This window comes from Gorilla gorilla, chromosome 19, assembly GCF_029281585.2.
Source record: "Gorilla gorilla gorilla isolate KB3781 chromosome 19, NHGRI_mGorGor1-v2.1_pri, whole genome shotgun sequence".
In the NCBI taxonomy this organism is placed as follows: Eukaryota; Metazoa; Chordata; class Mammalia; order Primates; family Hominidae; genus Gorilla; species Gorilla gorilla.
In genome coordinates, this window is record NC_073243.2 from 32,697,185 (window position 1) to 32,723,769 (window position 26,585).

The following is a 26,585-nucleotide window of genomic DNA, read 5'->3' on the forward strand; positions in this document are numbered from 1 at the left end:
TCCCATATAACCCTTGTCCCCACACATGCTTACATCCCCCATTATCAACATCCCCACCAGAGTGGTACATCTGTACAGCTGGTGAACCTACATTGACAACATAATCATGTAAAGTTCAATTTAGTTTGGGTTTATTCTTGGTGTTGTACATTCTATGGGTTTGGATGAACGTATAATGACATGTATCCACCATTGCAGTATCACTGGTCTAAAACAGGGGTGACACTGGTTTAAAACAGGGGTCCCCAACCCCCAGGCCATGGATGGTACTGTCCGTGGCCCATTAGGAATTGGGCCGCACAGCAGGAGGTGAACAGTGGGCGAGCGAGCAGAGCTTCATCCATACTTACAGCTGCTCCCCATCACTTGCATTACCGCCTGAGCTCCGCCTCCTGCCAGGTCAGCAGAGGCATTAGATTCTCCTAGGAGCACAAACCCTATCATGAAATGTGTGTGTGAGGGATCTAGGCTGCGTGCTCCTTATGAGAATCTGATGCTTGACGATCTGTCACTGTCTCCCATCACCCTCAGATGGGACTATCTAGTTGCAGGAAAACAAACTCAGAGCTCCCACTGATTCTACATTATGGTGAGTTGTATAATTATTTCATTATATATCATAATGTAGTAATAATAGAAATAAAGTGCACAATAAATGTAATGTGCTTGAATCATCCTGAAACCATCCCCACACCCCTGCTGCCCGGTCGATGGAAAAACTGCTTTCCACAAAACCAGTTCCTGGTGCCAGAAAGGTTGGTGACTGCTGCCCTAAAAAAATCCCCCATGCTACATCTACTTATCCCCACTTCCCAAACCTAGCAACCACTGATCTTTTTTACTGTCTCCATAGTTTTGCCTTTTTCAAAATGTCATAGCTGGAATTATATAGTATGTAGCTATTTCAGATTGGCTTCTTTCACTTCATAATATGCATTTAAAGTTCCACCATGTCTTTTCATGGCTTGATAGCTCCTATCTTTTTACTGCTGAATACTATTCCATTGTCTGGATGTAGCACCATTTATCCTTTCACCTACCGAAGGATATCTTCATTGCTTCCAAGTTTTTGAAACTATGAATAAAGCTACTATAAACGTGTGCAGGTTCTTGTGTGGATATAAGTTTTCACCTCCTTCAGATAGATACCAAGGAGTGTGACTGCTGGATTGTAGGATAAGAATAGGTCTAGTTTTGTAAGAAATTGCCAAACTGTTTTCAGTATACTACTCAGTTGCTAGTGATGAAAACTGGTACAACCCATACACATATAGAAACGAGGGGAAATAGAATTAGAGGTACTCATTATAAACTCATGGTTTTATACATATGTTTAGATATAGTATGTGGGTGTGGTGTATGTATAAACACTTATATATGTATGTGTGAGTGTGTGTGTATATATATATATATATATATATATATATATATATAGTTCCTGTCTTTGTCTTGAGAGAGATCCCAGAAGTGATGACAGCCCAGTAGCAATGAGCACATCTAAAACACAGAGATTGGTTTCTCAATGTCATCCCTAAAAAGAATAAGCGTTCTGGCCAGGCGCAGTGGCTTACACCTGTAATCCCAGCACTATGGGAGGCCGATGGGGATGGATCACCTGAGGTCAGGAGTTCGAGGGCATCCTTGCCAACATGGTGAAACCCTGTCTCTACTGAAAATACAAAAATTAGCCGGGCAAGGTGGCATGTGCCTGTAGTCCCAGCTACTCGGGAGGCTGAGGCAGAAGAATCTCTTGAACCCTGGAGGCCGAGATTGTAGTGAGCTGAGATCGCGCCACTCCACTCCAGCCTGGGCGACAGGATAAGACTCCGTCTAAAAAAAAAAGAATCAGGGTTGCTTGGAGAAATGTCTGATTCCAGGATTGGGAGAGGAAAAGTGCAAGTTGAGGCTAGAAAATCTCATTGTATCAAAATGTGTGGACATGCTCAAAGATTCAAGAGGACATGCCAAAAGGATATGAGCCAGATTGTAGGGGCTCCCACTGGCCAAAACAGAGAAAATTTGAGCATTGAAATAACTATAGCAAAGGATTATAGCATATTGATTAAAACAAGAATTCATGAGTTCATAGTGAAATAAATAAATGAGAAGGGAAAGTTCTTCCTTACAGTAGAAAGGCAACTCATAAATATAGAGGAAATGAAGGAATCAGAAAATCAGCATTTGGTAGCCATCCTAATTATAACTAATTGAAGCAAGAAGCAAGATACTAAAACTGGGAAGCAAAATAATGTGTGTGAGGCATAATAGGATATTTACATATTCTCAAATTATCTCTCCGTAAAATATTTATTAATTACAAGAAGAAAATATTAACCTTACAATGAGGAAATGTTTACCTTAACAAAGTTATCCCATAAGAAAGCAATTCAGCATCATGTGCCTCTTAATAGGAAGCACCGAGAAACATACCACATCACTTTTTGTGGTATTCCTGCACAAATCCATAACCTCTATCTAATCGTGAAGAAACATCAAACTCCAATTGAGAGATTTTATAAAATAACTAGCTTGTACTGCACATTATGTGTTCAATACATAGATGGAAAATAGAATTAACTCTTCAATTTGCACATTTCCAGAGCACTATTAACATATGCTTTTATTTTAAAAACACAGGACGTAAGAATCTGTGCAAGTTTAGCTAGTTTCAGGGGAAGTTGGTTAAAGGAGGAATTGTTCCTGCAGATCAGCACCCATCAATTATTTCTTCTTGATTTTTATCAAGGAGAATAGGAAGGAAGGATTATGGGGGAGAAAGACACAAAACCACAGCGGAAATTCTCAGTCCTTCAAGGTCTTCTACAGGGTGTTTAAATGAAAAGTTCAACCCTTGACATAATGAGTCAAACAGTTCTCCAAAGTTATTCTTTGAATTTAACTAATGCTAAAATTTTCACTTTTTTCTGCTAAATTTCATTGATTCCACTAGAGATTAAAGTGCATACAACATAAACTAATCTACTTCATGCAAAGAAAAAAAGTGTAAGTATGTTAAGAGGCAAACATTTCATGTGTTAAAGGATTCTTGGGGAAAAAAAGGTAAAATCATGACCCTCACACAAATATAAAAGTGAATACATGATTTTATTTAACTCATTAATAAGGAAATTGGTAAGGTGTTAAAACCAATTCAAAGGACAATCCAAAGAACAGATCAGGAATACTAAAATAAATGTGCAAGCGGAGGTGAAACTGTTTTCCTTGGTAGTAGTGGTGGAGGGGAAGGATTGCTACTCCGCTGGATAAAGTTCATTTGTGTATATATAAATAAGAATTATTTTCCATTGTTATTTATCTATAACTTATAAAGTTGTAAACAACTTCCACGGAATCAGACTCAACCTGGAAGGGTATGGTCTCTAGGCAATGCAAAAATTTTCCCCTACACCTGTTAACAGCTATATCTCCAGACAGAGTAGACAGAAAGTCTGGATGACAACGGGAATCTACTGGTCATACGGCTAACTTCCCAATTCAATAAGCACGTGACTAAAGGATTTCTTCCTTCCACTCACAGATATTTCAGGCTAACTAGATACTGTGTGCTTCTTAGTGTCACTGCTTAGTGGGGGAGCCAGCTCTGAGTGGGGTCATATCCGGACAAGCGAATGAGCTATTTATTCAATGACCACGCAACACTCCAAATCCTCCCAGGGCAACTTGAAAGTAACCGCACCTTCCAAAGGGCACCGTGCAATCAGACTGTGTGTTTGGCCTCCTGTTTGCTAGTGGGGAGGAAGCGGCTTCATGGGTGTACACTACGCATAAATGAATGTAAGGCTATTTAGGCCTCTGCCTTTTCACCGTCCTCCCACCTGCCACAGGATGGGCTCTTGTGCTCGAAATGACTTGCTAGCTAGACATCATGGTTCAGGATCTGAGTCAGAGATTTAACCATTTATAAGCTTTTTTCTTATGAAAAATTGGCACTAATTATAATGTCTAGCTGTCAGAGTTGTTGCAGGCTTTACAGGAGACGCGGGCTGTGAAGATGCTTTGTAAATTGTGAAGCGTTATTAAAGAACACATCTTTTTTTTTTAGGAAACCACCGTGCAAATTTAATTGCCGGGGAAGATAACGGGCCTTGGTGCCCTCCAAGCGTCAGCTGAGTTTCCAAGAAGCCGGGCAGCGGGCGCCCGCGGGTTCGTCTCTGGCTCCTCCTCCGCCACAGCGGCCGGGGGCCCGGGTCGGAGGCGGCGGAGGCCGAGCGCCCGGCCTCGCAAGCCCACGGCCCGCTGGGGGTGCCGTCCCGCGCCGGGGCGGAGCAGGCCCCGGCAGCCCAGTTCCTCATTCTATCAGCGGTACACGGGGCTGGTGGCGCCACAGGCGCTGGGACCGCGGGGGCCAAGGATGGGTCCGCGCGGCGCGGCGAGCCTGCCCCGAGGCCCCGGACCTCGGCGGCTGCTCCTCCCCGTCGTCCTCCCGCTGCTGCTGCTGCTGCTGCTGTTGTTGTTGCCGCCGCCGGGCTCGGGCGCTGGGGCCAGCCGGCCGCCCCACCTGGTCTTCTTGCTGGCAGACGACCTGGGCTGGAACGACGTGGGCTTCCACGGCTCCCGCATCCGCACGCCGCACCTGGACGCGCTGGCGGCCGGCGGGGTGCTCCTGGACAACTACTACACGCAGCCGCTGTGCACGCCGTCGCGGAGCCAGCTGCTCACTGGCCGCTACCAGGTACGCGGCGCCCGCGCCGCCTCCGCCCCGCCTTTCGCCGGCGCCCTCCCGCTCCTACCCGGCCCTTGAGGCCGCGGGCGCTGGCAGGCGGGTCTCGGACCCCCGACCCGGTTATGGGTCCCGGCGGCTTCTCGCCCCAACCTCTCTCTTCTAGGCCGGCAGCCCGCCGCGGCCTCTGCGCATGCCCGGCTCCGGCGCCCCGCGGACCCGCGTCCCGGCCGCCGGGTTGGTTGCATGGCTTTGTCTTTCGTTTTCTGAAGCTCCGGGCGAAGGGGTTTATGGGAATGCCTGGTGCTGGGCGCCGCGGCCGGCAGGCGGAGCGGTCCTGAGGTGGGAGGCTGGGGAGGGCGTGGACTGGGAGCAAAGACGAGGGGAGAGGTAAAATGAAGGGGTGCTCGCCGTGGGTGCGACCCTGGCCCGTGGGAACCCAGCGGTCATAGGTTAGGAGTGTCCCACCAAAGATTATTTTTTTCCAGGTTCTCAACACCCCTGGAATGAAACCTGATGCTAGGTTGATTTTTCTTAGGCTGCTGACATTCCTTTCACATGTAACCTTGTATTGAACTCTTCTGAGCATCTTCATTGTCGCTTTAAAAGCTTCCCTTTAGGAACGGCTCCACAGTTAACGAAGGAAATATAAATGTAGAGCGTGCATAGATGTTAGATGGCTAAGAATATCAAGAACATTTGCATAGCACTTTGTTGTTTTTAAAGTGAATTATTGAAACAGCGCATGAGGTAGTTGTTTTCACCCCGTTTTACAGACGAGGCAGGAAGCTTGTAAAGGCTCTTTGGCATAAGAATCGCACAGCTAGAAAGTGGTCAAGGCAGTGTCCGTTGTGCTTTTCCTGCATCCACTGGTCGTCTCGGGCTTAGGAAATTGGCCTTTTTTCCCCTCAATCTGAATACGATTGTCATATTTCTAAGACCCTGAAGTTATTATGACCATATTAAATACAGTAAATGGGAACTGTTGGATACCACCTGCATGCCTTCACAGAGTACATATGCTGTTTACTCAACAAAAATATTTTGAGCTTACTGTGCTACTGACAGGGGATATATATTTGAATGTTGCCCTCCCAAGTATGTGTTCGCATAACCTGTCAGATCAACCCTAGCCTCACGTGGTCCTAAGATCAAGAGAAGGGAGGGCTTGTGATAAAGATATGCGCAGTGGTCTGAAGGCTTTTATAAAGAGGAAAGATTGGGTGTTGCTAAGGGTGAGAAATAGCTGTAGCCAAGGTTAGAAATGGGAGTAAAGGATGCTTCCCTTCACCATCCACCTTAGTACTTTTGGCGGTTCTGACCTTGGCTGCTACGTGTAATTAGGAATCCCCTACATTGTGTAAATCTCACCCTGGACACTTTGTGGGAGTAAAGGGATGTGCCAGTAAAGAAGAAGAAGAAGGGAAAGGTGAAAGGTGAGGTTTGCCCCAAAGGGTTCTGCATTTGCTTTGAAGTAAGAGAACTGAACTCAGATTGCAAAGAATGGAAGGGCCATTCATTGCTCCAACTTCCTCCCTTCCAACAGAGTTGGACAGGAAAGCAAATACCAACTTCAGAAACCCATTCCTGGTCCGGGAACGGTGGCTCACGCCTGTAATCCCAGCACTTTGGAGGCTGAGGCAGGTGGATCACCTGAGGTCAGGAGTTCGAGACCAGCCTGACCAACATGGCGAAACCCCGTTTCTACTAAAACTACAAAAATTAGCCGAGTGTGGTGGCATGCGCCTATAGTCCTAGCTACTCGGGAGACTGAGTCAGGAGAATCGCTTGAACTCGGGAGGCAGAGGTTGCAGTGAGCCGAGATCGCACCACTGCACTCCAGCCTGGGCGACAGAGCAAGACTCCATCTCAAAACGAAAAACAAAACAAAATAAAATAAAAAACCCATTCCTGTAATCAGTTGCTTTTGTCCCCTAACATCCTCCCCAACCAGTCACCAAAATTATGTCTTGGAGAACAAACTTTAGTATTTAGAGTACCCCATGGTTATGAAGTAAAGGATGAGTAGAGAAGCTGGGCACTCTGAAAGGTTTAGAGACCTCTCAGTGTAGCTGATTCTAAAGCAGCCTTGCTTCCCCAAACATTTTTTTTCCTCCAGTTTTCTCACCCACTTTATTCTGTTAGAGTTCATGAGACCCAAGTAGATGTTACCCAGGGTGAGCAAGTTCCCACTTTTAATGAAGTAGAAATTTCTGGGAAGGCTCAGGAGTCTCCGTCAGATACTATATGCTGGTATTGTTCTGAGCACTTACAAGTGTTAACTCATTTGATTCTCACAACAACTCTATCATCTCTGTTCTGTAACAAGGAAGCTGATGCTGGAAGAGGTTAAGAAACTTGCCCAAGGTTACAGGGCTAGTATATGTTGGACCAGGATTTGACCCAGGGCGCGTGGCCCTAGGGTTGATGCTTATAACCACTAAGCCATATTGCCTACTCAAAATTATTAAAAATAACATCCCAAGGACTGCTTCATACATACTAAATAATCCCTGTATTACTTTTGGACATTTGGGTCATTCCTAAACATCTCAATGTAAAGAATCAACCCATCATATTTCTGAGTTAGGAATTGCCTATATTCCGTGTAAAATAAAAATAGATTTTATTTCTGAGTCATTTGTTATGCATAATTTTAGACAATAAAATGAAGGAATTTTTTGACTGTTTCAAAATGAGTTACTTGAAGGAAGTTGTTAAGAGTCATATCTATGAACTTGGCAGTCATGCTTTAAGTTAATATTTACAGACCCCTTTCCCATAATTATTTAACTTTAGAAAAGAAAAGCACAAGTTGATAAACAAGCCTAGACTGACTGGACTTTATACTCTCATGAAATCCTGAGTTTTAGTTTTTTTGGTTTCAGAAATTATTTATTGAGTAAAGAGGACTGGTTAGGAACTGGTAGGTTTTGGTCTTGGCTGGTCAGACTGTGACCTCGCTGGCCATCATTTCCACATCTGTGAAACAGAGGAGTTGGGCTGAACTCTAGACTTTGTCTAGCTCTAAATTAATTTAACTCTAAGGCTCTTGTGTCCATTAGGGCGAGTTTCTAACTTGGCAAATGCACATTATCATACCTTATCATACTAACCCCATCTACTGGTAGAAAGATTAATCTTGCCCAACACAATGTATCTTACAAATTGCGTGTACTACTTGTTCTGCTGCTAGGAACTTACTTAATGGGGAACCTGAATTCAGCCTTTTATAGTGAGACATTTAATTGTTCACAGCCCTCACAAATGAACTATTTTAAATGTGCATGCTATGGTGAAATATGTGTAGGGACTGGGTACAGGTTGGAGGCAATGGAGGAGACTAATTAGCAGATGGGGTAAGTTGTTACTGGTAAATTCAAGAACTAGAAATTCAGGTCTCTCTACACTCAGGCTAGGGGCTTTCCCACAGCCCTATGACTCATTCATTCATTATTTGTGAAATCTTTAAAAAAAATCTGTATTTTATTTTTAAAATAGAAAATACATTCACATGGCTTAAAAACTTAAAAGCTGCAAAAGGGCTTACAGTGAAAATCTACCAACACACACACACATACACACACACACACACACACACAGTTCCTTAGACATCCAGTTCCCATGTTTGTAGACAAACAATGCTCTGAATTATATATTTTTATATATCATTTCTCTCTTTTTTCTGTATGAATGGTAACATACTCTTCACACTGATCTGCAGCTCCTATTTTGTTTGTTTGTTTTTACTTAACATTTGCAATCATTCCATTTTGTTGACTAAAGATTATCCTCACAGCTTTTAGGGCTGCATAATATTTTGTTAAATGGATACATTGTAGTTTATTTAGCCAGTTGCATACTGATGAACATGTAGGTTGTTTCCAGCCTTTTGATATATCAAAGAATGGTGAAGTGAATACTTTGCACATATGCCATTTTGTACATATTGGAACATATATGAAGGATAAGTTCCTAGAAATGGAATTTTCTGGGTTTAAGGGTAGATGCATTTGTAATTTTGATAAATATTGCAAAATTGCATCTTAAGGGATTGTACCAATTTACATTCCCACTGGCAATATTAGGTTATAGTTCACATCCTATATAATTTACCGTTTTAAAGTATCCAATTCAATGGTTTTTTGTACATTCACAAGGTTGTGTAACCAATATTTTCATCACCTCAGAAAGAAACCACTCAACCATTAGCAGTCACTCTTCATTTCCTCATTCCACCAGCCCTTGGAAACCACCAATCTTCTTATTATCTATGTGACTTTACCTATTTTGGACATTTCATATAAATGGAATACAATAGATGTCCTTTCATCTATGTTGTAGCATGTATTGTTCCCTTTTATGGCTCAATAATATTCCATGGTATGGACATGCCACATTTTGTTCATACATTCATCAATTCATGGACATTAGGTTGTTTGCACTTTTTGGCTATTATGAATAATGCTGCTGTGAACATCCATGTACAAGTTTTTGTATGAGCATATTTTTTGAGTTCTTTTGGGTTAATATGTAGGAGTGAAACGCCGTATTGTTGCAGGACTTCTCCTTAGTTCAGCTAACGATGAGGTCCTTGTCTGTCCCACGGCCATGAAAATTCAGGCTCGCAGATGGTTTGAAGGGTGAGTAAAGCAGGGTTTTATTGGGTGAAAAGGAAAAAAGGGGGAAACAGGGACCCGCTGAAAGGTCAGAGTCCCTGCTACAGTGCTTCCCTCATTGCCCGTTTGAATCCCAGGTGCCATAGGAAGAGGAGAGGCCAGGCACCACCTCCGTGGCTCCACCCCAGTGCACAGTCCAGCTGGAATTTTGCCAGGGACCCCCTCCCACCTGGCTGTCTTAGTATCATGTGGTAACTCTATGTTTAACTCTTTGAGGAACTGGAAATTGTTTTCCACAGCAGCTATACCACATTATATTTCCACTAGCAATGTATGTGGGTTTTAGCGTCTCCACATCCTTGCTAACACTTGTCATTGTCTTTTTGATTATAGCCTTCAGGTCATCCTAGTGAGTAGGAAGTGGTATTTAATTGTAGTTTTGATTTTCATTTCCCTAATGACTAATGATGTTGAACATCTTTTAATGTCTTATTGATCATTTTTATGTCTTTTTTGGAGAAATGTTTACTCAGATCCTTTGCCTGTTTTAAAATTGGGTAATTTATCTTCTCATTCTTGAGTTGTAAGATTTCTTTATGTATTCTGGATACTATTAAATAAACCCTTACTAGATAGATTATTTGCAAATATTTTCTCCCATTCTGTGGATTGCTTTTTACTTTCCTGATAGTGTCCTTTGATGTAAACAAAAGTTACAAATTTTTATGTACAACTTACCTATTTTTCTTTGGTTGCTTATATTGTTGGTACCATGACTAAGAAACCATTTTCTAATCCAAGATTATGAAGATTTACCTCTATGTTTTATAGTATTTTATAGTTTTCAGTTTTTACATTTAGGTCTTTGATCCATTTGGAGTTCATTTTTATGTACAATTTGAGGTATGTGGATGCATGTAGGTGTCCAAATATTTCAGTGCAATTTGTTGAAAAGAGTGTTCTTTCCTCATTGCACCCTTTGCACCCTTGTCAAGACTTAATTGACCATAGACGTATGACTTACAATTCTATTCCATTGATCTATATGCCTATCCTTATGCCAGTGCCTCACTGTCTTGATTACTGTAGCTTTGTACTACAAAGGTTTCAGAATTAGAAAATGCAAGTCTTCCAATTTTGTTATTCTTTTTCGAGATAGTTTGGCTATTCTCGGCCCCTTGCATTTCCACATAAATTTTAGGATCAACTTGTACATTTCTTCTAAAAAAAAAAGGGAAGTGGAATTTTGGTAGACAGGGATTTCAGTGATCTGTAAAACCATTTGGAGAGTATTACTACCTCAACAATATAACTCTTCCAATTTAAGAATATGAGATGTCTTTCTGTTTATTTAGAGGCTTTTTTTTTTTTTTTTGAGACAGAGTATCACTCTGCTCTGTTGCCCAGGCTGGAGCACAGTGTTGGCTCACTATAACCTCTGCCTCGTGGGTTCAAACAATTCTCCTGCCTCAGCCTCCTGAGTAGCTGGGACTATAGGCACCCACCACCACGCCTACCTAGTTTTTGTATTTTTAATAGAGATGGGGTTTCACCGTGTTGGCCAGGCTGGTCTTGAACTCCTGACCTCAAATGATCCACCTGCCTTGGTCTCCCAAAGTGTTGGGATTATAGATGTGAGCCACCACACCCAGCCTATTTAGGTCTTCTTTAATTTATTTCAACAATGTTTTATAATTTTTAGTGTGTAAGCATTGTGCTTTGGTTAAATTTATTCCTGTTTTACTATTTTCAGTGGTATTGTAAATGGACTTCCTTTCTTAATTTTATTTTCAGTAGTTCATTGCTGTTACATAGAAATGCAACTGATATATGTACATTGATCATTTTGCAACCTTAATGAACTTATTAGCTCTAATTGTGTGTGTGTGTATAATCTTTAGAGTTTTTTAGTGCAAGATCATGTCATCTGCAAGTAGAAGAAGTTTTACTTCCTCCTTTCTAATCTAGATACCTTTTATTTCATTTTCTTGCCTAATTACCCTGGATAGGACCTCCAGTGCAATATTGAGTAGAAGTGGCATGAGTGGACATACTTGTCTTGTTTCCAATCTTAGAGGGGAAGCTTTCAGTCGATCACCATTAAGTGTGATATATTCATTCATTCTTTCATTCAGCAAATGTTTACTGAGCAGCAAGTTACGCCACTGTACTCTGGGAATCTCTTGGTGCTTATAATCTGAAGGGGGTGAGGTAAGGAGAAGGAGTAACCAAGAGGGAAGTGAAATAAATACAAACAGGCCAGGCGTGGTGGCTCACGTCTGTAATCCCAGCACTTTGGGAGGCCGAGGCAGGTGGATCACCTGAGGTCAGGAGTTTGAGACCAGCCTGGCCAACATGGTGAAACCCTGTCTCTACTAAAAATACAAAAATTAGCCAGGTATGATGGTGCGCACTGTAATCCCAGCTACTCATGAGGCTGAGGCAGGAGAATTGCTTGAACCCGGGAGACGGAGATTGCAGTGAGCCGAGATTGCGCCACTGCACTCCAGCCTGAGCAACAGAGCAAGACTCCATCTCGGTGGGGGGGAGGGGGGAAAGAAAGAAATACAAACAAGTAAGGTGAATTTAAATAGCATGACAATACATGTGGAGAAGAAAATAAAGTAGGTCAAGTGATCTTGACTCAGGTATGTGTCTTCAAGGAGGTAGTATGAGCAGAGGCCTGAATGAAGGGAGTCAGCCATGCACACATCCTAGCAAAGTTTAACGTGGAGGAAGGAGCAACAGAAGCAAAGCTCTTGAGGCTGGAACGAGCTTGTTGTAAGAATGAGATGGTAGCTGAGTGAATGAGGGTGCCAGAGGCAGGCCAAGAGCTAGAGGAGGGAGGCTGGGTCTCCCTGGGTTTAATGCTGCCCACCCATTAAAAAGTGTTAAAACTTGAACTTTTTTTGTGTCAGTTTTTATAGTAAGGTTACATTGAGGCTATTATACACTAAAGAACATTTCGAATCTAACAGTGTTCTAAATGGGTATATTTTAAGGAAATACAGTCAAGTGCCATGTGGCATTCTTTGGATACATGTAATTCCAATTAGAATTAATTGTACATATTCTCTCTTTTTCTTTAAAAGAAATAAGCTTGGCTGGGCGCAGTGGCTCATGCCTGTAATCCCAGCAATTTGGGAGGCCTAGGTGGGTGGATCACTGGAGTCCAGGAGTTCGAGAGCAGCCTCGGTGAAAATTCCATCTCTATAAAAAGTTAAAAAATTAACCAAGTGTGGTGGTAAGCGCCTGTAGTCCCAGCTACACAGGAGACTGAGGTTGAGACCGGGTGGCAGGGGGGTAGATGGCGGGAAATTGCTTGAGCCTGGGGAGGCAGAGTTTGCAGTGAGCCAGGATGGTGCCACTGCACTCCAGTCCAGGTGACAGAGTGAGACTCTGTCTCAAAAAAAAAAAAAAAAAGTAGCCTGTTTTTAAAATCGTCTCCAGGAAATACATTCAAAAGCTTCAAATATAAAAGATGTAAAAAATATAAATATATAGATGAGGATCTTTTCATCCTGTCTCCCCACCCTCCTTCCCATAGGCAGCTCCTGTTTATTGGTTTCTTGATATCGCTTGGAGGCATGTTATGCATATGAGAAAATAGATTTTATATTTATTTTTCCCTTGTTTAAAACCTCAAGATTAAAAATATTAATTTAAAAATTCTCCAGATTTTCTAATAGAATTTGTGTACTGCATTTAGTTCAAATAGAAAACTTAATATTACTAATTTTCCATGTTCTTACAAATTGACTTTATTCTATACAAAATATTCATTATACCTTTGTTATTCCTAATACATATTTTAATTGGGATAAGTGGTTCTGAGGTCTGACTTCTGCATTAGATTGCCTTGTTTGTCTCTGGGCTAAAGAAGCACTCAGTGTTGGACAATTAAATGATCGAATGTGAGAAGCACTTTTACACAGTTCGTGAAAGAGCTCACCATCTTAATGAAACTGCTTGAAATTGCCATGTCATTTCTAATCCCTTTACTTCTTTTTTAAGAAATTGAAAAGATTAAAGAGTAAGAAAGTGATAGGCCTTAAAGGAAAACACTCTTCTGGGAAAATAGTTAAGAAAAGTAACTCTGGTCCTCAACTGGGAATGTCCTTACCTTGGGTACCAAGGGGGCCACTCCACCAGAACTCCATAAACCTTGGCACAGAATAGAAGCAATGAAAGATGACTCCAAGGTTTCATTCTTAAGGGATCCAAACCACATTTTTCTTAATCACACTGATAAATGGACAAGACATTTTCACGGCTTTTCACTCACCCCTGAGGCGGAACCTTGGACAGGAAATATAGGAAGGAGGCTGTGCTGGAGCGTCGTGGGTAATTTTTGACTTTTGCTTCAAGTTTGCTTCAAGAAGGTGAGCAGGAAAGATGCATGCTGCAGGCAGAAGAGGGCATGGTGGTGCAGGCGCTCTGCCTGAGCATGCCCTCCCTTTCCTGCTTCTTGTCCTCCTCGCCCTCACTGTCCTGCCTGCTCCTCGCCTGCTGGCCTCTCAGTGGACTCCTGCCAGTGGTCGCCTCTCCCTGGACTTTGAGGTTCAGAAGTGGGGCACAGGAGAGTGCAGAGCTGGAAGAAATGTTTACAGGGTGCAGGGATTGGGGAAAGTGCATGTCTCAAGGTGGGCGCTCCTAGGATCCCCTGGCAAAGGCACAGGAGGAGGGAGCTGTCAGAGGACCATGTAGCCTTGAGACCATGGGTGCCTCCTAAGAGAAAACAGTGTCTTTATTTCTGTGCTCCTTTAGGGGGAGAAACAAAGGATGCATTAGCTCCATAGGGACAAGCAAGATGGCCTCACTAAAGCACAGCAGAGCCCTAGGGTGACTTTCATGGGTTTGCTAAAGCCAGGTGTCCTTCCTAAGCCTAGCCAAATCCAAGAGACATTTTCCCAGGAGGGAAGGGGAGTGCGGAGGCCTTATTCTGCAAACATTGCAGCTATTTTAAAGAAACAATTCCAGATTTTATATCTTTTACCTGCCAGGAAATTGCAAATGAGGAAATAAGGAAATAAGTTTGGAGCTAAGTGGAATATGACCAGTTGAGTTAGAGGATTTTCTGGTTGCTTGATTTATGAGGTTTGTCATTTCAGGAATCACTGAGCATAAGCTGTTGCTCTCTGGTCATTATCTTTTGTTTGCGTTTCCTTAATCATATCACCTTTTGAGAGATTCCTTTCCCTCAGCTTTCTTCATGTTTTCCTTCCTTTTCCATTTGGGCTTTCTTTGGAATTATAATTTAAACTGAGGGAGGCACTGAAACCCTTTCTGACTTGTTTATTCTTTTTTACAAACAACATCCCTTTGTGGGTTTAGTCAGAGATTTGCACTCTTCACTAATCAACACCAAAATAAATAGACTCTTAAAACTGTCAGTCACACGGGCCAGTTCTGCAGCCCGAGTCCTGAAGGGCCAAGCCAGATGGCAAAGCCAGGCCCCTAGCACACATAATGCGTGTCTGTAGCTCTTGGCTTCAGCAGCATGGGCAGCTGACTGCTTTTTAGATGGCTTCTGTGGGGAGGGAGCAGATTTTCCACTATCCATTTGTTCTTTGGGCATCTGCAGGAATAAACCCTAAGGTGGCACAAGTGTTACTTGACCGTGATTAAAACCTGCCGTGTACTGGCCGAGGCACAGGCTAGAAATTCTGAACTCCTGCTTTGCCACCAGCATGTTCTGTGATTGCGTTCTGATCATGAAGCTTCCCATAGGCTCTCTGGTGTATAAGGTGGAGGGGTAGAGTGGCCCATTTTTCTGAAGTTTTAAGTACTGCAGGAGGAGGTATTGCACACATATGTGGGCACATGAGGATATGAGTTCATTTTGCTCAGACCAGACTGACTGGACAGAACCTCCCTTCTGTTCAACGGGATATTATCTCAACACTGTTGAGGTGAGGAGAGAAAGAGCATCTATTGCCTTCTGTACAGCAGTGGTTTGCTTCGCTCTTGGGAGAGTTTGAGTGTAGCTGAAATACTGTGCTCTGAACTCCCATATAGATAACTAATCGATTGACTGTCTGGACCTCTGAAAGGGGAATTGAAAGAGATTCTGATATGGGAGCTGCCATCTTCCTCTCCCCCAGCAAGAGATTGGATTTTCTCCTTTAAGCTCATGAGACTATACTGCAAGGATCTCCTAGGTGTGCAGAAGACAGAATAACACACTGGACCAAATAAATTGTTACGTGCAACCAATATGTAAATAAGGATCTCTCAGTTATGTCACAGAAAGAGCCTAGAACAAGCCAGGTCCTCCACTGGATTTGCAGACCTTTTGCCTTTGTGGAGAGGATTTTTGATGGTCAAGTAAACTCTTAGGAGAAGTTGTTTTTTGAGAGAAGATTTGGTTTAATGAAGAGGAGACAGCCACACATGGTAGATAGGGAAGTAACCCCTTGGACTTTCGTATATTACATGTAGAACCTTCTCCATTCACACACACTTCTTTGGACATTGCAGATGGGTGTTAGAATGAAATTGTTTTATATTCTGTTGTGTTTATCAGGGCACCCTTATTTTTTTCTTTTGATTCCTATTGGTGCCCGGTTGCCTTCCTGCCCCTTGCAGCATGGTGTGGCTCTGTAGTTCTGTGCTGAAGTGCTGGGTTGGAACCAGTTCGGCATTTGCCTGTTTACTGCTTCTCTACACATTACAGCTTCCTTCCTTCAGATCGTGTTTGAACAGACCGAAAACATGTTTTTGGATGTCATCCAGGGTTTGGCTTCTGCTTCCCAATAATGCCATAAAAATGCTCTGTCAAATAAATTCTCAGGAACTGAAAAGAACACATTCCCTGCTTCATATGATTGTCAGTAATGGAGGCAGGCTTCAGCTGACCACCTGGCTTGGTTCCCACGGCTTAGGAAAACCAAATCACACAACATCTCTTGGCAGTGCTTTCTAGCAATCAGAATTAATTCTCTGCATGTGATGGATGAGCTTTCCATTTAAGGGAATTTTCGCAGAGCATTTATCTCCACTGGGGCTTTTGGATTCCATAAAATATTATCTTTACTTATCCTGCCTGGTTGCCAATTAGCATACTATATGCTATGAAGTTTTTGAGTCCTAGGGTCAATTTTCTCTTCAGTAAGCTTCCAGAGTTAACCATGGAAAGAATACTTTGATTTGGGGTGTGTGTGTGTGTGTGTGTGTGTGTGTACACATGTACGTGTGCACATGTGCTAAGAGGAATGCTTCCCTTTCCCAGCCTGGATATTATAACATCCTTATCATTCAGGGTCCCAGCTGGAAAGAGGTGGCACATTCAAATTAGGGAGGGTTTATTTACAAAGGGACCATTTTAAAAGGTGTGAATGTGTGGGGCAAAATGCTAGGGATAGTGTAGTAATCCAGTGGAGCTGTTACTACTCCTAGACCAGAAGAGAAGAAAGGAAGGGCCAATTACCAGAACCTAGAAGGAGAGAGGCAGATAGAGAAAGAAGTCTGCTTCCAGAGTGACCTTTGGTAGAGAGACTCATGTAGCCAGGCTAAGCAGCGTGTCAGGTGAGGCCATGCACTCTCCTCTTTCCCTCTCACTCCTGCCAGGGCTCCCCATTGGCTAAGCCCAATCAGAAACCTGAAGACAAGTGTCCTTTGACTTGATCCTCATAGGTCAGCCTCCTAGGGCAGAGAGCAAGACTGAGAAGGCAGCGTGGATTTGAAGGGCAAACAGAAGGTATCTGACACATATCCCAATGTAGATAGGTGTCTAATTATTTCTAGGAGAGGCATAACAATCTCAGTAGGAAACTTAAACTCACTTTTATTTTTAAACAGTTTTATTGAGATATGATTGACATACAATAAACTGTACACACTTCAAGTATACATTTCGATAAGCTTTGATAGGTATATACCTGTGAAACCATCACCACATCAAGATAGTGAACTTAACTATCATCCTCAAGATAAACCCACTTTAACTTAACACTTAAGGTATTCCATGTGGTTCTTTTAGGAGGATGTGGAAAGAGATCATGCAGTAAAGCAATAGCAGGTGCAATTCCTAACTTACTAAAGTTATTGAAGTTAGTGAGTTACTGAATGAAGTTACTGCCCAGTGTTACAAAGCTCATAAGTGATAAAGCCAGGATGGGATTTAATCCTCTGAGCCTTATGCTATTCCGCTTTAAATTATAAGGCAAATAAAATACTCACAAACACTTATAAAAAATCATTTGTTAGCAACAAGTTTCTTGCTCTCCACCTTATAGCTGATGAAGGGACCAGCCGTGGCCTGGGTTGAGAACTGGCACTCTTACCTCCTGTGTCCCCAGAGCCTGTTTATTCTATAAATCAAGAGCTCCCAGTGCTGGGGAAGGCTGGTGTCTGGTGCAGAGTTGAATTTGAGACCCCAGTCCCACTTTCTACAAAGAAGAGCATCTCCCTGGCTAAGCCAGGACAAGGAGGCAGGAGGTGTCAAGTTTTAGGGAAGGGTGGGACTGGGTAGACAAGGAGGGATACCCTGTCATGCTGCAGCAGGGGCTACAGTGGCACCCACCAGCACAAGAGCTGTGACAGGGCCAAACTGGGTTCTGGGCGGGCCTTTTGAACTTGTCTAGTAAGCTCAGGTCTCAGGGCCTTTGAAGTTTTTATTCCTTAGGTCTGGATTGCTCTTACCCCGGATTTCTCCAAGTCTCACTGCCTCACTTTATTCTGGTCACTGCTCAAATATCTCCTCTTCAGAAAAGGTTTCTTTCTTTCTTTCTTTTTTTGAGACAGGGTCTTGCTCTGTTGCCCAGGCTGGAGTGCAGCACAGTGGTATGATCACAGCTCACTGCAGCCTCGACCTCCCAGGCTCAAGTGATCCTCCCACCCCAGTCTCCTCGGTAGCTGGGACTACAGGCACAGGCCACCATGCCTTGCTAATTTTTTTATTTTTATTTTTAGTAGAGATGAGATCATGGCATGTTGCCCAGGCTGGTCTGGAATTCCTGGAGTCAAGCTATCCTCCTGCCTTAGCCTCCCAAAGTGTTGGGATTGTAGGGGTAAGCCACCCCGCCTGGCCCAGAGAAGCTTTCTTTTGCCACTCTATCACAAGTGCCACCTCTGTCACTGTCTCCCTCTCCTTCTTTACTTTTCCTGGTGGCAATGATCACTATTGGACATTAGAGTATCAGTTCTCAAACTTTTTGGTCTTAGGGTTTTGCACTTGCTTAAAAATTATTGAGGACCCCAGGGAGCATAGATTTAAGTGTTACCATTCAAAATTTGCCCCATAAGTTAAAACAAATTATAAATTTTTTTATTCAATGAAAAATAGTAATAAACCCACTATATTAACATAAATAACTTATGAAAAAAGCTCTATTTTTCAAAACCAAATAGTTAAGTGAGAAGAATGGCATTGTTTTATATTTTTTGTACATCTTTTCTACTAATAGAAGTTTGCTAGGTTGTTGTATCTGCTTCTGCATTTAACCTGTTATGATATATTATTTTTAGTAAAAGTTGAAGAAAAATCTGGCCCCACAAAGATGTGTAGTTGGAAAAGGGAGGGCTATTTTAATATCCTTTTTATATAATTGTGGGTATTCTACTCAATATTACACCAAAAGTTAAGAAGTGGTCATTGCTTAAAGTTTAGTTGCTGTATGGACCTTATGCCCTGGGCATACTTGTGTGAGCCACTCCCAAGCAGCAGTCAGATGGCCGCTTTTTATAAGAAAAAGTTGAACACTCTCTTTTGAGATAATGATTTACATAAAGTAGAATAAAAAATGCAAATAATCGTTTTATTATACTGTTAAATAACTCAGCCGGGCACGGTGGCTCAAGCCTGTAATCCCAACACATTGGGAGGCCAAGGCAGGCAGATGACCTGAGGTCAGGAGTTCGAGACCAGCCTGGCCAACATGGTGAAACCCCATCTCTACTAAAAATACAAATAAATTAGTTAGGTGTGGTGGTGGGTGCCTGTAATCCCAGCTACTCAGGAGGCTGAGGCAGGAGAATCACTTGAACCTGGGAGGTGGAGGTTGCAATGAGCCAAGATTGCGCCATTGCACTCCAGCCTGGGCAACAAGAGTGAAACTCCATCTCAAAACAAAAACAAAAACAAAGACAAAACCACTTGTAAAAAAATCACCAAGTTTTCGAAGATTGCAGAAGTGTCTTCTAATCAAACACCAACTTCTTGTGTGCCCAAAATTGGAACACTTTTTTCTTGTTAGATTCACACCACATATTATTGCTACTTTTTTTGAGGCAAGAAGTAACAAGTTAATGGTTTCTAACATAGTGCCTTGATAAATATTGAAAATATCTGTTTGTTGGAATGGTTTTATTTGTCTTTCAAATCCTGTTTATGTCCACTACTTCATTTGAATAAGAGAATTCTGCCTTTCAGAAATATCCTCAAGCCAGTACAGGAATAGAGTTAAACATCCAAGTCAACAGATATGATCAATAAGGTAGAAGCCCATTTTATCTGCTTGTTCACAATATTTCCATGTCATTAATCTATAATTTTTTGTTTATCTCTGTAAGATCCGTACAGGTTTACAGCACCAAATAATCTGGCCCTGTCAGCCCAGCTGTGTTCCTCTGGATGAAAAACTCCTGCCCCAGCTCCTAAAAGAAGCAGGTTATACTACCCATATGGTCGGAAAATGGCACCTGGGAATGTACCGGAAAGAATGCCTTCCAACCCGCCGAGGATTTGATACCTACTTTGGTAATGGAAATGCACATGTTTCTTTAACAACTTAGACTAACTGCAGCCATCTCATAAAACACACCCAAGTGCAATCAAATGAAATAACTGGATATTTGAACACAGAGTGAATCAGTCGGCACTGTAATGGGGCTGCTTTCTAATGTTACCTCTGTAAACGGGGCTCTGTGCTGACCTTATGGTGGGCAAACCCATTACCTTTGTCGGAGTTCTAAATGCCACCTTAGGGCCTTGCAAGAGTTTACTATCCACGTTGGAGACCGCTGTACTCTCAGAGACCCTTATTACCAAAAAGGGATATGGATTGATTTTTTATTTTTTTAATGCCTGGCAAAACCTAATGTAAGAATATTTCCAGGCTGGGTGCGGTGGCTCACACCTGTAATCCCAGCACTTTGGGAGGCCGAAGCAGGCGGATCACGAGGTCAGGAGATGGAGACCATCCTGACTAACACGGTGAAACTCTGTCTCTACTAAAAATACAAAAAAATTAACCGGGCATGGTGGCACTTGCCCATAGTCCCAGCTACTCAGGAGGCTGAGGCAGGAGAATGGGCATGAACCCAGGAGGTGGAGCTTGCAGTGAGCCGAGATCATGCCACTGCACTCTAGCCTGGGCAACAGAGCAAGACTCTGTCTCAAAAATAATAATAATAAAATAAGAAACAAATATTTCCTTCACAAAGATTTGGTGTGTTTTTTTCTCCCTGTGGAATGTATTCACATTTTTTCTTTTTTTTTGAAGGGGGTGGGGGAAGACTCTTCCATTGGCATTCTTCCATCTGTGAAATCTGTTTTTGCAATCACAAAGTTGGGGAAGATAGGTTTTAAAAAACAAAGGAAAATGAGGAGGCCAAATAAATGGTAATAAGAAGGATAATAAGAAATAATAATAAGTATTTTATAAACTTGATAGCCCTATGAAACTAAATGTGAAACCTAGAGTTTGTTTTAAAATATGCCCTCTTTAAACCTGTAATAACCTGTGCCTGAATTAATAACCTGTGTATCTTGCCAGTAGCTATATATCTTTCTTTCAAGTTCTTTTTATAGTGAGCTATCTGTTTAGCTATTTAGCTACCTACCTACCTCCCATCTGTTCATTTATTTATTTACAACCCTCCATAGCCAAAAAGGAACACATATTGAACATAGAAAGTTTAAACAGGATTAAATAATCAGGATGAGTAGAAAAAGATGGAATAGGTTAATGGCATCAAATTACAGAAAAGTTGCATGGCTCTAGGCTGGCTTCATATTCATCTCTGATATTTGAAATTTCTTTTTTATACGGAGTCTCGCTCTGTTGCCCAGGCAGGAGTGCTGTGGCATGATCTCGGCTCACTGCAACCTCCACCTCCCGGGTTCAAGCAGTTCTCCTGCCTCAGCCTCCTGAGTAGCTGGGATTATAGGTGTGTGCCACCACGCTCAGCTAATTTTTATATTTTTAGTAGAGATAGGGTTTCACCGTGTTGGTCAGGCTGGTCTCGAACTCCTGACCTCGTGACCCACCCATCTTGGCCTCCCAAAGTGCTGGGATTACAGGTGTGAGCCACCGCGCCCGGCCTGAGATTTGAAATTTATTTGTCCGAAGAGGGAGAAAGAAAGGAAAAGACTATAAGAGTTACATTATTTACAAGATAAATGGAAACCAGATGTTCAGGAAAAGCAAAAGCATTTTCTGGCTCTTAGGCCTGACAGAAATTTCTCCTTTGGGAGAAGGAGAAGGTAAGGTGAACAACATCTTTAAAAATGTAATTTTAATAATATGTTAGGTGGTTTTCTTGTAGATGTTTTGAGGTATTTTCTTCTGTTCAAGCTAGGGCCAGAGCACCAAAGTGCAATTCAGTAAAAGTAATTATATGGGGGCCAAAACAATGCAGCTGAAGCACATGGCTCTGTAATGCCTCATTGGATTCAGGGTTAAAATCAAGATGCAAGGATGTCAGACAGGAGGGTGTGTGTGCCCCACTCTCATCCAGGTCCACCAGCAGACCTCACTACTCAATCTTAGCTTTTTTTTTTTTTTTTAAATGGACCTGGATGTATTCTCAGTACCTCAAATAGCTGTTAAAATTAGACTTGATGTAAGATCACTTTGTCATCTTGGAAATTCTAGAGGAACAAACAGCCTGTACATCCTTAGAAATTTTTCAATCAGGCCTTTGCTAAAAGATGAGTCAATATCTATACACTGGGAAGAGGATGGACTGTAGATATTTTGAATTTTTTACTAAAACCAAGTTAGGTACTTAAAAATTCAGCTGGACAGAAGGTAGAAATGATATCCTTTTATGAGAATTAAGAAGCCTAACCTGGATTTAGATGAACACACACCCCAAATGCATTTGAAGGGAGACTTGCAGCCAAGAAGGTTATGATGACCACACAGCTCTTCTCGCTGTTACATCTCAGCTCTTTTGCTAAAAATCAGGTGATGGTGGGATAGTTGCACAAGCCTGTGAATACACTAGAAACCAATGTCTTTTACACTTTAAATGAGTGACTTGTGTGGTATGTGAATTATATCTCAATGCAGCTGGTACATAAAGCATCAGAGAAGATTTGGTTGTTCAAGAAGCATTTTCTATTTTTTTCCCCCAAAAGCATAGGCTGCCATCATCTTTAGGCTCAGTATTGAAGTTCAAATTTGTGAATCACTATTATGAAGAAAAGCTTCATGTGATTGTCACATGGTTGCTTGGTATTAGTTTTGCCAAGTATGTGAATAGTTTTATTTCTGGAATTCTCCTATCTGTATTATCTTTTAAATATTTGTAGTTCATGCCTTTGCTAATGAAGTGTATCTGTCCTATATTCTGCCAACTGATAGAAAGCAGCTCACACTTAACAGTTAAAGAACCTGAAGTGATTTCCTCAAGCTTTAATGCCCAGTAGTTATTAAAAACCTTAAATAGACCTCCAGTGTTCTGACATTCTAATCACCCATGTAAGGGCTGAAATTATTTTTATGGATACATTTCTTTCTCTGTTACACATTAATTAACAAGTACTTTGTATTTCGTTTTCCATTATATACATAGGAGAAAAGATTGCCATATAAAAGTTATTTTAAGACCAAAGTATTAATTGTATTCAAGATCTTGAATTTATTGAGTCATAGAAAAGGAGAATTTAATTTAAAATGAATTGATTTATTATATAAACTATGTAAAGCTCTTAATTTTCATTATAGGGAAAGTTCAGGACTGAAGAAAGAGCTAGGTCAACTTTATCATCCTCATTTTAAGGTTAATAAGTAGTATATGTCAGGAGATAGCTAAGAGTCTAGCAAATATTTCTTTTTAATAACTTTATCAAAGTATAATTCACATATCATACAATTCACCCAATTAAAGTGTACAATTCAATGATTTTTAATAAATTCAGAAGGTTGTGCCACTATCATGGCAATCCAATTGTAGAACATTTTTATCATCCCCAAAAAAGAAACTCATCCACCTCAGCAGTCACTCCCCATTTCCCCCTAGTCCCTCCAGCCCTAGGCAGCCACTAATTTATTTTCTGTCTCTATAGATTTACATGTTGTGGGCATTTAATACAAGTGGAATCATATGTAGCACAGCTTATTTTAATATTTTAAAATATAGAAATATAATATTTTAAAATATAGAAAAGATGGAACATTTGCAGAAACAACTATTTGAGAAAACCCATTTTCTTCCATGTGAAGTCTAAATTATGGGATAGGCCGCTGATGCCATTTAAATCTGGGGTGAAACTGAGATCATTTTAGGTAGAAAAGTCTTATTTCAGTGCTCACTTTAGTTTGATCTGTTGGCTCTGTTATGTCTAGAGATCCTCTATTAGGAAAGGTTTGTATCTTTCACCAGTGGGTGTCAGCATCTGACTAAAGATGACTCTTCCTAGAACCACTTCTGTAAATAACCTTGAAGCCAGTCTCGCAACATCAGTAACAACAAACATTATTTGAATCCTGCACTCATTTATGTGATCACCTTAGAGTAAAAACCTGTAACAAGTCACATTAACTGTACATTATTTTTACCATTATATAGCTTTGAAGGATTGAGATTTTATCACCCTTACTGAATTTCAACTCTGATAAAAAAAAAAAACTGTTAGTGTTACATGATAGCGCCTATATTCTAAAGGCGAATGAGGAATAGATTTGAGTTTTTATGCAGTAATGTTTTAATGCCTTCTGCCGGATATAGACATGTTGAGAAATGGTGCTGATTAGCCTTGTCATTTGATTAGCCTCGTCGTGGGTAATCAATTGCATTAGGCGATTAAATGCTGAAACATTAGTTTGTTTAACAAGTTTTATGCTATGCTGACTATTTTCGTCTTCCATTCTTGCAGGATATCTCCTGGGTAGTGAAGATTATTATTCCCATGAACGCTGTACATTAATTGATGCTCTGAATGTCACACGATGTGCTCTTGATTTTCGAGATGGCGAAGAAGTTGCAACAGGATATAAAAATATGTATTCAACAAACATATTCACCAAAAGGGCTATAGCCCTCATAACTAACCATCCACGAGAGAAGGTAAGTTTTGCTTCTATTTACTGATAGCAAAATCTTGTTACACTAATGTCTCTTCAGACAAATGTAGGAAAAGGCCATTGTTGTTTAGGGAAAAATCTAATAAATTCTAGGGAAGTCCTTTTCAAATTATATAGTATCCCAGAATCAGCCTGGGAAGCTTGTTAAAAAGGAAGATTCCTGGAGCCCACCTCTAGGGTGTGATTTATTAGGCGTGGGAGAAATCCGTACATCAGCATTTTAGAGAAACTCTTAAAAGGTGATTCTTAAGAGTGGTCCCCAGATCAGACTTTGAGGAATACTATGTTGGTAGTATTTCAATAGAAATATAGGTTAAAATTTTTGGTATATTATGTGCATGTGCTGTGAGTAATTAATAAAATGACTTAAAAAATGATTGGCTTAGGTATAAGGTGAGGCTTTATTATGACAAACTTTTGGTTAAGGGATCCATAAATTTTGGGATCAGGGCAGGTCCTCTAACCTTGTACTTCCTCCCTACAAGAATATTTTGCTATTCTAGATCTTTTGCATTTCCATGTTAATTTTAGAATCATCTAGTCAATTTCTATATGCCAGCTCCCCCCTCCCCAAAGTGTCTGCTTGGATTTATATTCGAATCTATAGAACAACTTGGGGAGAATGGATGTCTTAACAATATTGGGTCTTCTAATCCATATACCTGGTATACCAATGAGCTTATTTTTCACATTTACTATACTGATGCTTTTGTGTAAAACATGAATAATCTTATGATTATTTTGTTAACCTAGAGTTAACTTCATGAGGTAAAGTTTAAGCTAAGTTCTCTGGATTTAGCTTATAAATGCTTTTGAAATGGGAACAGATATTTGTATTGTCAGACACTGGGCTCAAAATATGGCTTCATTAAGAACACCCATAAAAATAATACTTCAGTGGGACCCTGACACAACAAATTATAGAATATGCAGTGCTCCCTGGTTCTTCCAATTTCCTGCACTTTGCCTCTTTGACAATGCCTGAAGGTCCTTGGTGCAGGTCTGTCTTAGTCTGTTTGTGTTGCTATAAAGGAATAGCTGAGGCTGGGTAATTTATAAACAAAAGAGGTTTATTTGGCTCGTGGTGCTGCAGACTCTACAAGAAGCATGGCACCAGCATTTGCTTCTGGGTAAGGGCTTCAGGAAGCTTCCAGTCATAATGGAAGGTGAAGTTGAGCTGGTGTGTGCAGATCACATGGCAGGAGAGGAGAGAGAGAGAGATGCCAGGCTCTTTCTAACAACCAGCCCTCTCAGGAACTAATACAGTGAGAACTTACTCATAACTGCAAAGATGGCATGAAGCCATTCGTGAGGGATCCACCTCCATGACCCAGACAGCTGCCATTAGGCTCCCACTGGGGATCAAATTTAAACATGAGGTTTGGAGGAGGGTCAAATATCTAAACTATAAGAAGATCACCGTGTGGATTCTGGTTTACATACCTGTTTGGACTTGGTATGTGGCTGCTGGTTCCCCTTCCAGTTTCTGCCTATTTGAACTCAGTATTGGAAATCTTCCCTGAATGAGTTAAATGCCAGATTGCTGGCATCCTTATTTGACTTCCACAAGCTAAGGTAAAATCTTTCAGAAGACAACTTTACCTCGAACTTCAAATTATATTTACACTATCAAATGTTATACAACTCCTGACATTCATTAAAAAATAATAGAAACCCCGTCTCTACTAAAAATACAAAAAAAATTAGCCGGGTGCAGTGGCGGGCGCCTGTAGTCCAGCTACTCTGGAGGCTGAGGCAGGAGAATGGCGTGAACCCGGGAGGCGGAGCTTGCAGTGAGCCGAGATCGCGCCACTACACTCCAGCCTGGGCGACAGAGCGAGACTCCGTCTCAAAAAAAAAAAAAAAAAATCGAGCGCATGTAGAAGTGAAAACACAGATAGAGGTGTCTGTCCTCAGCTGCGTCCCACTTTTGGCTATCACTCTCCTATGCTGATATCTTGAAGCAACCATGCTTTCTGTGGAACACGAAGAAATGGGAACATTCTCTCAAATATGTGGAAATACACAGAT

At 41.5% G+C, this 26,585-nt stretch overlaps 1 protein-coding gene across 1 annotated transcript in view; it reads left to right on the plus strand.

The window, feature by feature from the left end:
- The first annotated feature begins 3,817 nt into the window (after positions 1-3,817).
- ARSB (arylsulfatase B) overlaps positions 3,818-26,585 on the plus strand; it is a 206,659-nt gene continuing 183,891 nt past the window's right edge. The window contains exons 1-3 of the mRNA XM_019013558.4: positions 3,818-4,693; positions 19,813-19,999; positions 24,347-24,537. Coding sequence (XP_018869103.3) covers positions 4,373-4,693; positions 19,813-19,999; positions 24,347-24,537 — 699 coding nt within the window. The 5' untranslated portion in view covers positions 3,818-4,372. The remainder of the gene's footprint in view (positions 4,694-19,812; positions 20,000-24,346; positions 24,538-26,585) is intronic.